The following is a 12,874-nucleotide window of genomic DNA, read 5'->3' as shown; positions in this document are numbered from 1 at the left end:
TAATTCTGTTAATTCTCTGGGGCCCTCTATGTTTTGAAACGATTGTGGGAGATGTAGGGTATTAGCGATTTATCACCCTGGGTCAAGGTTCCCTATTTCCGTGCTGCATGTCTTGCAAATCACCGGGTTTGTCCCCGTGTTTTTCCTTCCGTTGTGGTTGCTGGGTTGGCCAGTCCTTCACCTGCTCTGGAATTCTGGGTTTCTCTTTAAGCTTCTCCCGCCTTTTTCCCCTGTTCCTCTGTGTGTGTAGTCACTGCTGCCACCATCTGTTATTGCAGGTAGATCTCAGGATTCCTTAATTTCTCACCCGAGAAGTGATCTTCTGGACACGGTAGTTTTGTATTCAAAATGCCATTATTTAAAATAAAGTCGCATTAATAATAATCTTTATTGTCACAAGTAGGCTGACATTAACACTGCAATGAAGTGACTGTGTAAAGTCCCAGGTTGCCACATTCCGGCGCCTGTTCGGGTTCACAGGAGTCGGTGTTGGGACCCTTGCTCTTCCTGATGTACATTAATGACCTAGACCTTGGTGTAAAGATTTGTGGATGATATGAAACTTGGAAACATTGTGAGCTGTGAGGAGGATAGGAGAACTTCAAAAGGACATGGACTAGTTGGTGTAATGGGCTGAAAAAATTGGCAGATGAAATTCCAATCGGGAAAAGTGAAGTGATTAATTTGGGAGGAGCAACATGAAGAGACAACATAAAATAAAGGATACAAACCTGATTGGCGTTCAGGCACAGAGGGGTCACAATGTACATGTGCATAAACCATTGTAGGTGGCAGGATATGTTGACAGAGCAGTTAATAAAGCATACAGTATCCTGGGCTTTATACAGAATGCTGTATGGATGTAAATATTGTAACATTATAGGAATCCCCGCACCGAAGAAAGAGTTTTGACTCCTTGCATGTTTTTAAATACTGGTGTCAAACAGGCCAATCTACATTAAATCTGTTGTTTTTTTCAAAAATTTATTTTGGCGATATTTGCCACTAGCAAGACCAGTATCCATTGCCCATCTCCAGTTTCCTTTAAGAAGGTGCTGGTGAGTTGCCTTCTTGACCCATTGCAGTCCACGCAGTGAAGGAACTCCACAGTGCCGTGTGACAGAAAAGTAGCATTTTTGCCTTCATACTTTAAGGGTTTATCTAATTCCCCCTTAAAGCCCTGGGTTATGCTTGTTAGATGGGAAGACTACATTCTGTGTAATATGTGAATCTAAGTTTGCCAACTTATTGTTTATTGACTGTTTCTCAGTGTCTATACTTTAAACTCCAATGCTGTGCATGCCTGCCCATTAGTCAATGGATTGGATTGGATTGAATTGGATTTGTTTATTGTCACGTGTACCGAGGTACAGTGAAAAGTATTTTTCTGCGAGCAGCTCAACGGGTCACTAAGTACATGGGAAGAAAAGGGAATAAAAGAAAATACATAATAGGGCAACACAAGGTATATAATGTAACTACATAAGCACCGGCATCGGATGAAGCATACAGGGGTGTAGTGTTAATGAGGTCAGTCCATAAGAGGCTCATTTAGGAGTCTGGTGACAATGGGGAAGAAGCTGTTTTTGAGTCTGTTAGTGCGTGTTCTCAGACTTCTGTATCTCCTGCCCGATGGAAGAAGTTGGAAGAGTGAGTAAGCCGGGTGGGAGGAGTCTTTGATTATGCTGCCCGCTTTCCCCAGGCAGCAGGAGGTGTAGATGGAGTCAGTGGGTGGGAGGCAAGTTTGTGTGATGGACTGGGCGGTATTCACGACTCTGAAGTTTCTTGCGGTTCTGGGCCGAGCAGTTGCCATACCAGGCTGTGATGCAGCCCGACAGGATGCTTTTTATGGTGCATCTGTAAAAGTTCATAAGAGTTAATGTGGAGATGCTGAATTTACTTAGTTTCCTAAGGAAGTATAGGCACTGTTGTGCTTTCTTGGTGGTAGTGTCAACGTGGGTGGACCAGGACAGATTTTTGGAAATGTGCACCCCTAGGAATTTGGACAGAAAAACAAGTAGCCAAATCAGAATTTCTATCTCACTCTTTTTATTTATTACGCAAAAACACCTGTAGTGACTGTCCATAGCTATCCATGGATGGTAAGTTCCCCATTTCATTCTTCATTTCTGATTTGAATCCCTAATGAAGGCTCGAGTGAGGAATCAATGTTAATTCTCCAGTGTGTTACTGAGGAAGGGTCACCATTCACAAGATCTTAACTGAAGTTGCAGTCTGTATGTAAGTGGATGTTCAGCCGGCAATGGGAAGATGTGTCCTGGAAAGGGAAGGAAAAGATCATGAATAGATTAAAGTTCTTTTGAGCCTATTCAATTTAGTTGATTCTAATGATGGAAGATGGGTACTTAACTTCACTGCGGGGAACAGCCTCCACTCTCAGCCCAGCTTTGTGCTTCATCTGTGGCAGCCTTGTGAATGCATTGTAAGTAATCTGTAATGGGTGTGGCCAAATTTTACGTCATTACTGGCAGATTGCAGGCCCAACCTGATCGTTCTATCCTCTTGTCACAGATGAGGTCCAAGTCAGGTACTGCGCAATGTTTCATTGGGTATTTATGTTGAATTAATGCAATAAATCTCCATTGAAATTAAGTTAGAATGTTTCTTTCCCTTTAATCAAGGGGCAGTCAGAGTGTGAAATCCCTCTTTCCCATCTATTGGGCTGGGGCAGAGTGTTCCAATTCCTACAGTTTCCCGCCAGGATTGTTGTGACGGACAAACCCTTACTCAATAGTTACCTCGGCAGAAACTTTAGGTGGTGGGGGGAGGGTATGAGATGGGTTTAATGCGAATGAAAGTGGTGGAGAGAGAGATCACAGAATTGTTACGGTGCAGAAAGAGGCCATTCGGCCCATTATAGAACATAGAACAGTACAGCACAGAACAGGCCCTTCGGCCCTCAATGTTGTGCCGAGCCATGATCACCCTACTCAAACCCACGTATCCACCCTATACCCATAACTCAACAACCCCCCCCCCCTTAACCTTACTTTTATTAGGACACTACGGGCAATTTAGCATGGCCAATCCACCTAACCCGCACATCTTTGGACTGTGGGAGGAAACCGGAGCACCCGGAGGAAACCCACGCACACAGGGGGAGGACGTGCAGACTCCACACAGACAGTGACCCAGCCGGGAATCGAACCTGGGACCCTGGAGCTGTGAAGCATTTATGCTAACCACCATGCTACCCTGCTGCCCCGCTGCATTTGCTCTCCAAATGAGCATTCTAACTTAGTGCCATTCCCTTGCCCTTTCCCCGTACCTCTTTACCTTGTTTCTATTCAAATAATCATCGAACGCCCTCTTGAATGCCTCAATTGAACCTGCCTCCACCACACTTCCAGGCAGTGCATTCCTGACCTGAGCCACTCGCTGTGTGAAAAAGTGTTTCTCATCACATTTGCAAATCACTTAAACCTGTGTGCTCTCATTCTCAATCCTTTTACGAGCAGGAACAATGTCTCCCTGTCTCTGTCCAGCCCCCTCATGATTTTGAACACCTCAATCAAATCGCCTCGTCGTCTTTTTCTCTCCATGGAGAACTGTCCCAACCTCTCCAATCTATCCTCATAACTGAAGTTTCTCATCCCTGGAACCATTCTTGTGAACCTCTTCCGTACCCTCTCCAATGTATTCACATCCTTCCTATAGTGTGACGCCCAGAACTGGGCACAGTATTCCAGCTGAGGTCTAACTAGTGTCTTTTATAAGTTCAACATAACCTCCTTGTTCTTGTACTCTATGGTCTTATTAATGAATCCTAGAATATTACCTCTCCACCTGTCCTGTCATCTTCAATGGTCTATGCAGATATACCGCCAGGTCTCCCTGCCCCTGAACACCCTTGATTTTACCTCTTGTTCGAAATTGTCTCGTGTTCTTCCGACTAACATGCACCATCTAACACTTCTCCACATTGAACTTCATCTGCCACCTATTTGCCCACTCTACCAACTTGCCAATGTCCTTTTTAGGTTCCACCCTGTCCTCCTCATAGTTCACAATAATTCCAATTTTTGTATTACGGGCAGCACGGTAGCATGGTGGTTAGCATAAATGCTTCACAGCTCCAGGGTCCCAGGTTCGATTCCCGGCTGGGTCACTGTCTGTGTGGAGTCTGCACGTCCTCCCCGTGTGTGCGTGGGTTTCCTCCGGGTGCTCCGGTTTCCTCCCACAGTCCAAAGATGTGCGGGTTAGGTGGATTGGCCATGCTAAATTGCCCGTAGTGTCCTAATAAGTAAGGTTAAGGGGGGGGGGGGGTTGTTGGGTTACGGGTATAGGGTGGATACGTGGGTTTGAGTAGGGTGATCATTGCTCAGCACAACATTGAGGGCCGAAGGGCCTGTTCTGTGCTGTACTGTTCTCTGTTCTATGTTCTATGTATCAACCGCAAACTTTGAAATTGTCCCCTGCACACCAAGATCCCTAATATATGTCAGGAAAAGCAATGGTCTCAATACCGACCCTTAGGGAACATCAATCTAAACCTTCCTCCAGCCGGAAAAATATCCATTGACCATGACTCCCGCTTTCCATTATTCAGCTAATTTTGTATCCAAGTTGCTGCTATCCTTTTTATTCCATGAGCCACTTTTCTCTCAAGCCTGTTGTATGGCACTGTATCAAATGTCTTTTGACAGTGATATAAAGAGGGCTTTCGATTCACAATTGGCCAGTGAGCGAAGGCATGAGTTTAAATGCCACCATGTTAGCCGGGGAAATTCAATTCAGTTTTTAAAAAATCTGCAAATCAAAAGCTAAAACCTCAACTGGTTTACTGATGTTTTTTGGGGAAGGAAACCTAGCGACTTTTGTGCGGGTTCAGTCCGACTGGTCAGCATGGTATTATGGGCCAGGGTTTCGAGAACCCCAAAGTGTATCATGGAGTTCACCTGACCCACAACTTTTACTAGATTGTGGGATGGGGAGCACACGGCCCACTATACAGGTGTGGTACAGCAGAAATGGGAAAGTATTCTTTAAAGCAAAACAATGTTTATTCTATGAACTCAAGTTAACCTTTTTAAAAATACAGTGAACATCTTAGCAACCATCAATTCAAAACAACCCCAACGAATACAACACTAAGTAATCCTTAATAACGTCCCAAACAACATCCAGAAGACAAAATAAACCCCTTTTAACAGAAGCACATTAGGTTTACATTCACTACTGAGAACATTTATAATTCTGAATTCACCAAATGATCAAGAGATAGTCTTTTCATGGCAGAGAGATCCACAGTACACCTGCTCTGTCTGGCTTCAGCTCCAACGCTGAAAACGAAACTAAAACACACCCTGCTGCAAACAGCCTAAAACAAAAGTAAAAAGCTGACAGACAGCCCAGCTCCACCCACACTCTGACATCACTAATAAACACCCATTTCTGAAAGGTACTTTCACATGTCAATCGTTGACTCTTACTTTCCTTGGGAATTTTCCACTGGGGCTGTGGAATGAATACCTGCCTTGGCAGTTCCCACATCTGAGAATGGCTTTAAAAACAAACACAATTTTATAGCCTGGAGCGGGCAGGATGGTGGGTAGATGAGAGGCCACATCGCAGATTTCCACTGGCGGGCAAATGCGTACTGATTATATTGGTGGCAGGATTGTAAACAAACTGGAAACTCACAAAACTTCAAAATCAACCACTTGTAATGACTGAGACTTAATGCAGCCTCCCTGATTAACTGAAACTGACACAAGTCTCCTCTGCCTTCAATAACCCACCTATTGAATTCTGACTCCTATGAGAGCTCTTCTAACTTAGAGAGTGAGTTCCAGGGAGCTGCATCAAATTAGATGTTCTGTGCTCAAACTTGATAATCTGACATCAAGGTGCGAGTCTGAGTTAGGAAGTGACTTAACTTCTTAGTCATAAAAATGAAAGGGACAGCATAGCCTAGGGACAGAGGGGGCAATCATTTTTTAAAAATAAATTCAGAGTAGCCAATTCTTTTTATTTCCAATTAAGGGGCAATTTAGCGTGGACAATCCATCTACCCTGCACATCGTTTTGGGTTGTGCTGGTGAGACCCACGCAGACACGGGGAGAACGTGCGAATTCCATGTGGACAGTGACCCGGGACCGGGATAAAACACGGGTCCTTGGCGCCGTGAGGCAGCATATAAAATCGATGTTTTTTTTCAGTACTTTTGATAACTATTTGTAGAAATGGTGGAGAGAGTGAAGCTGGGGGTATGGAGAATGAGATGCGGGTTGGGCATGTAAGGACAGGGGAGGTAGGAGGGAAGTCTCCAGAAATATGTCTAGTAGTAATTGGCAACCTGACTCATTCTTCACTGCAGCATTTCCCTTCTTTCCTCACCCAGTCCTTGTATTATTGCCTTCATCAGAGGGTGGCACAATGACACGTGGGGTGGCACAATGGTTAGCACCGCTGCCTCGCACCACCAGGAACCTGGGTTCGATTCCGACCGTAGGTGACGTCTCTGCGTGGGTTTCCTCCAGGTGCTCCGGTTTCCTCCCACAGTCCAAAGATGTGCAGGTTAGGCTATGCTAAATTGCCGCTTAGTGTCGAAAGGTTAGGTGGGTTAAGGGGATAGGATGGGAATTGGGCCTAGGTAGGGTGCTTTTACAGAGGGCTGTTGAAGATTCGATGGGCCGAATGGCCTCCTTCTGCATTGTATGGATTCTATGGAACACAGCATCTTCCCTATACAGAAGTTTGCTTTGATCAGCTAAGCGTCTGCTTGTTAAGGGCTGAGGTACAGCACACCCTTATTTAATATACTAAACTGGCCTGTGAATAATTGAACAGAGGGTGCGACTGAATTTAATTTGTTTGGGAGGGACTATTCAAAAATATTTAATTCAGACCCTGGGGCACAGTGAATAACTAATTCAATGTCAGGAGAACAAAGCTGGCATGAAGTTGATGTCTTTTAAAAATGAAGACTTTTATGCAGGGACCAGACCAGCACTTAGAAGACAAAAGTAGTTATTAAATAAGCTTTTGTCTATCTAAACACAGCATTAGGCCCCTTACTGAAGTTCCTTGCCTCTTCCTGTAGCTCTTTGCCCCTTCCCGCAGCTCCTCTCCTCTTTCCGTGGCTCCTCACCTCTTCCCGTGGCTCCTCACCTCTTCCTGTAGCTCCTCACCTCTTCCCGTAGCTCGTTGCCCCTTCCCGTAGGTCCTTGCCCCTTCCCATAGCTCCTCACCCCTTCCCATAGCCCCTCGCCCCTTCTTGTACCCCTCACCCCTTCCTGTAGCCCCTCGCCCCTTCCCGTAGCTCCTTGCTCCTTCCCGTAGATTCTCGCCCTTTCCCGTAGCTCCTCGTCTCTTCCTGAAGCCTCTCCACTTGGATACATCTTTCACCATCAACTCATTCCAGAACACTCACCAAATGTCACTACGGTCCCTCTACTCCTTTATTCACCTTCTTTTTCTTTGAACGCTTCAAATTCTTTCAGTCCTCTTGTATCTCCTTTCTACACCAGTGCCCAAATCCATCTGAGAGCTGGATTTTATGGGCCGCCGCACCCTGTGCTTCCACCTCTTCCCCATCCCCACCTCTGCCCAGGTACAGAATCAGGGAGAGCCCACCCACAATCCCCTGGAGCAGTGTTGATTGGTTTAAGTTGAGATCTCCACCCCTTCCTCAGGAGATGGTTCTGCCTTTGAGAGCTGCTGACCAATTGGATGGTCAGTGCTGAGTCTACAGGTCGCCCCAACATGCCGAGGAGCCCAGGAAGGTCTGGGGTCAGGGGACCGGGTTCAAGATGCATGGGGCAATGTCTCCATTTAACAATTCTCATCCTTCTATTCAACCCCTCCATAGCCTCGATCCTCATTATATCTGTAACCTCGTTCAGTCCGACCATTATTCAAAAATTCTGCCTTCCTCCAGTCCTGGCTCTCTTTTCCACAAATCAGCTCTTGGCTCCAAGCTCTGGGACTCCCTCCCTGCACCTCTCGGCCTCTTTCTCCTCTTCTCCAGCACTTATAAAAGCCCAACTCTTTGACCAAGCTTTTGGTCACCTGGCCTAATGACTCCTTCCTTTGGCTTGTTGTCAGTTTTTTGTCTGATTTATTCCGATGAAGTGCTTTGGGTCATTTTGCTACTTTGAAGGTGCCATATAAATGCGAGGTGTTGATTTTGGTCCGCAAGACTCCTGCCTTTGTTTGGCAAGCTTTGCATCATCTCCCTCCTCATAATCTATGATTCTCTTCACCCTGTCACCCACAACATTTACTTTCTAGCATTGCACTCTTTGCCTTCGCCCAACTACTCCGAGAACCATCAAATGTGACACTTACTTGTTGCTGGGATGTTGTTTTTCTTATTTCTTGCTCATCCCAATTGCTGGTGTTGTGTCTTCTCCTTGAACCGGTACAAGTCTTTCTAACCATGGTTCTCCCTCGGTGACCTCTGCAGATGTGGGATTGCAGATAGCATTCTGACGTGTTCTACCTGTTTAGCTGGGGGAGTAATTACTTTTGTTCGGGGTTTAAATGAGTGAAGGAGGCCGGTGATAAATTGGATGTGATTTGTGGGTTGTGGGGCCTTTTCCCATTCCTTGTTGTGTCCTAGTTCCATTTGTAAATGAGCTTCACCTTACCCACAGTTATTAATCATGGATAACAACATTTGAAGGTCATTTTCCATATGTAGGTTTACGAGGGTGGGACTATTGCTGTGGGCTGTAAATTGTATGCCATATATATGTAGTGCCCAGACAAAATGTCAGTGTTATTAAGTATTATTCAGTAACAATATCTAAACAGTACATTGTAAGTGGTGGTAAATCTGCATTTAGAACCAGGCAGGTGTGTAACTGTTTTTATTAACTGTTCCAGGTTGAGTAACACGAAGAAGCAAGCTGTGCACACAGTGATGGGGATCTGGATGGTATCCTTTATCCTATCAACGTTGCCTGCAGTAGGTTGGCATGACACCACAGAACGTTTCTACGCCAAGGACTGTCGTTTCATTGTCACGGAGATAGGCCTTGGTTTCGGGGTCTGTTTCCTGTTATTGATTAGTGGGAGTGTAGTGATGGGTGTGGTATGCATTGGCATTGCTCTCTTTCAAACTTTCACCATTCAAGCTGGAAACAATGCCAACAAGAACAAATTCAACGTACCCACAATAGTGGTGGAAGATGCACAGGGTAACAGAAGATCATCCATTGATGGTTCTGAGCCATTAAAAACCTCTCTCCAGATAACTTACTTAATCAGTGGAATAGTTTTTATCTACGACTTTTTGACCGGATTTCCTGTTTTGGTAAGTCACTGAATTTTTTTGCTATTAATACAAGAGATTTACAAGCTGGGAGTAGATTGCGTTTTCATAGAATCATAGAATTCATGCAGAAGGAGGCCATTCAGCCCATCGAATCTGTACTGACCCGAAGAGAGCACCCCACCCAGGCCCACTCCCCCGCCCCATCCCCGTAACCCACCTAACCTTTGGACACTAAGAGGCAATTGATCATGGCCAATCCACCTAATCTGCACATCCTCCTGTGGGAGGAACCCGGAGCACCCGGAGGAAACCCATGCAAACACAGGAAGAAACTGCAAACTCCACACAGATCATCACCTGAGGCCAGAATCGAACACGGGACCCTGGTGTTGTGAGGCAGCAGTGCTAACCACTGTGTGCAGTAAAATTGTGAACAAAATAATAAAGTGTGGGCTTCAGGTTTCCCATTAGCAGACAGAGAAAACCTTCCCCAGTTGCTACCCAGGAACCGTGGTGAAATTAAAACAATTCAATGGGGGCAAAAAGACAGTGAAGAAGAATTGTTCCATAAGGTAAATCTCCAGGATCAATGCTACAAATCCTTTCGAAGATGGATGTCAGTAACTTCACACTTTTCCATCTCATTTGTGTTCCTTTCTGATTTCAATCATTTATTTGTTCAGAATTATAGATGTGCACAAACGGAAAACATTTCCGTCTATATTACTGAGCTACAAGGAAAGAATTTGGGGAATGAGCTGAATCACTCTTTCAGAGTGCTGGCATGGTTATGCCAGGTCAAATGGCCTTCTCTGCTGCAGGCATTGTACATGTCTATGACGTAGCCCCTTATTAGATCAAACAAAGTACTCAACATAACGTCATACTTCAAAGTGAACGGCTGTGGGCAAACACGGTGGCCAATTTTCACACTTGAAGTTGTCGATAAAGTGAGGGACAGATTCTTCTGTGTTTGTGACATTGGGGTAGAGAATAGTGACCTGAACATCGGGGGATGCTCTTTCACCTCTTTGGAAGAATGCCAGGCGATCAATAACATTCACAGAAACCATGTGAACAAGCAAATAGGGTGTCAGTTGTACTTTTCACTTGGTGGGTGTCAGCTCTGACAATGCAGCTCTCCCTCAGTACTGCAGTATCCATTATGTGCTCAAATTCTGGGAGTGGGCGTTAACCCCTTGACCTTCTGTCCGGAACAAGAGTGCAACCAATTAATTCAAGATTCAATAATTTGATAAGAATTGGCAGGGGATTAAGTGCTTTATTTTTGTCTATCTACAGCCAAGATTATTCAAGCTTTCTCATAAATATCAGCAAGAGTGTATGGTTATTCTGTTAGATCAGATGCAGTGTAGAATATGTGAATGACGTTTTCTTTCTGAAATGAACATTTATGGCTATGCATTCAATTTAAAAATGCTTGATGTCCTTAGTTGTTCATTCATGGTCCTGGTGTGGAAAGTAGTTAATTTTATTGTGAAGCTATTTTCTGGCATTTATGAACAACATGAATTTATAAAATGGCTCTCATGAAATTTGTCAGCCATAATTTCACCACTTCCTGTTTGTAGGTTGTCGGCAGGGTTTTATTTTCTCGGGGCTGCCAAACCCTGGAATTGCTCAGGCGTGCTTTGCTGTGGGCGGCACGGTGGCGCAGTTGTTAGCACTGCTGCCTCACAGAGGCGAGGACCCGGGTTTGATCCCGGCCCCGGGTCACTGTCCGTGTGGAGTCTGCACATTCCCCCCTTGTTTGCGCGTGTTTCACCCCCACAACCCAAAGATGTCCAGGATTGGTCACGCTAAACTGTCCTTTAATTGGAAAAAAAAAGAATTGGGTACTTTAAATTTATGCTAAAAAGAAAGGTATGCCTTGCTGGGCTTGACCAGTGGGGTTGCTGAGAGACAGTGTGGTATTGGAGAGCTGAGGACTGCCCTGGCCTTCGATCGTTGAGATCTGGCATGGAAGGAAAAGCTGAATGTTTTATAAATGCCAGACATGGCTCAGGGGCGGAAGGTTCAAGTTCCAATCCAGAGACTCGAGCACGTAGGCCGACACATCAGTGTGGAACTGAGGGAATGCACGCTGTGGGTGACGCAATCTTTCAGACGAGATGTTAAAGCGAGGCTCTGTCTAACCTGTCAATTAGATGCAAATGACCCTTCTGCATTATTCAATATCGGCAAAACAGATTATCTGATCATTATCGCATTGCTGTTTGAGTGATATTGCTGTGCACAAATGGATGGTTGTGATTCACTACATTGCAACACTCACTGTGCTTGCAATGTATTTAATTCGCGGCAAACAGCTTTCGGACGTTCTGCTGTTATGAAAGAAGCTACGTGAATGTGAATTCCTTGATGTTGCAAGTTGACATCAGTGAAACTTGCTCAGGTTAATTTCCATTCATACTTTATGGGAAGCTGGAGATAATCTCAGTTTAGAATAGTTTCAATGTTGAACATGTAAATGTTTCAATGGGTGAAACCGTCAACGAAAACATCACAAGCCTCGATTCAGTTAACAAGCATTCAGCAAGCTTTTTTATTTGGTCTTTGATTTTGTACAATGGAAATCTTCAGCAAAGATAACGGTCATGTTTGACTTGGTTTGCATTTTGACTAACTAATTTCACGGTTGTGCCGATCCCTGTACAGCTTTATATTTTGTTCTGCCTCAAGTATTTATTAATATTTTCTTCAAATGGAGTCTGTGCCCTGTGGCACATTGTTCCAACAACCTTTTCTGCAAATAAAAGACTGATTATAATTAAGATTTAAGAATGAACTATATGGGTTAATGTAAGGGAATTTATAAATATTTGCAAGAATTAAGCAGCAGTTAACGAGCTCCTGTCTAATTTTACTGACTATACCGACACGTTTTTCATGTAAGAGCATTTGCAGTTCAGTCGCAGATGAGCATGGTGTCCATTACACACCCACTTTGCTAGTATGTGCTGCACAGCTAGACTGACGCTCCCCTTGGTGAAGTTGCTTAGAGTCAAGGCACTGATTCATAGAGTCATAGATGTTTACAACATGGAATGAGGCCCTTCGGCCCAGCTTGACGGTGCCGCCCAGTTTCTATCACTAAACTAATCCCATTTGTCTGCATTTGGCCCATATCCCTCTATACCCACCCTGCCTTGTAACTGTCTAACTGCTTTTTAAAAGACAAAATTGTACCCGCTTCTACCACTGCCACTGGTAACCGGTTCCAGATGCTCACTACCCTCTGTGTGAAGGAATTTCCCCTCTGGTCTCTTTTGTATCTCTCCCCTCTCACTTTAAACCTGTGCCCTCTAGTTCTAGAATCCTCTTCCTTTGGGAAAAGATGTCGACTATACCTTACCTATGCTCGTCATTATTTTATAGACCTCCATAAGATCACCCATAAGCCTCCTATGCTCCAGGGAAATAAGTCCCAGCCTATCCGGCCTCTCCTTATAACTCAGACCATCAAGTCCTGGTAGCATCCTCGTAAGTCTCTTCTGTACTCTTTCTAGTTTAACAATATCTTTGTGATGAATGTAGGAATTTCAGGTGTTTTGTATTATAGGCATTTGGTGCAGCAAGGTTTAAAAGCCTGGGTTAGTGTATGTGTG

At 44.6% G+C, this 12,874-nt stretch overlaps 1 protein-coding gene across 4 annotated transcripts in view; it reads left to right on the top strand.

The window, feature by feature from the left end:
* Positions 1-12,874, top strand: part of LOC119979698 (probable G-protein coupled receptor 153) — a 104,419-nt gene that overhangs the window by 57,398 nt on the left and 34,147 nt on the right. For all 4 annotated transcript variants that reach the window (XM_038822249.1, XM_038822246.1, XM_038822245.1 and 1 more), the window contains exon 4: positions 8,855-9,284. In XM_038822249.1, coding sequence (XP_038678177.1) covers positions 8,855-9,284 — 430 coding nt within the window. The remainder of the gene's footprint in view (positions 1-8,854; positions 9,285-12,874) is intronic.

The sequence above is a fragment of the Scyliorhinus canicula genome, chromosome 16 (assembly GCF_902713615.1).
Source record: "Scyliorhinus canicula chromosome 16, sScyCan1.1, whole genome shotgun sequence".
In the NCBI taxonomy this organism is placed as follows: Eukaryota; Metazoa; Chordata; class Chondrichthyes; order Carcharhiniformes; family Scyliorhinidae; genus Scyliorhinus; species Scyliorhinus canicula.
The sequence above is the reverse complement of the archived record's forward strand: the minus strand, read 5'-3'. Positions and strand labels throughout refer to the sequence as shown.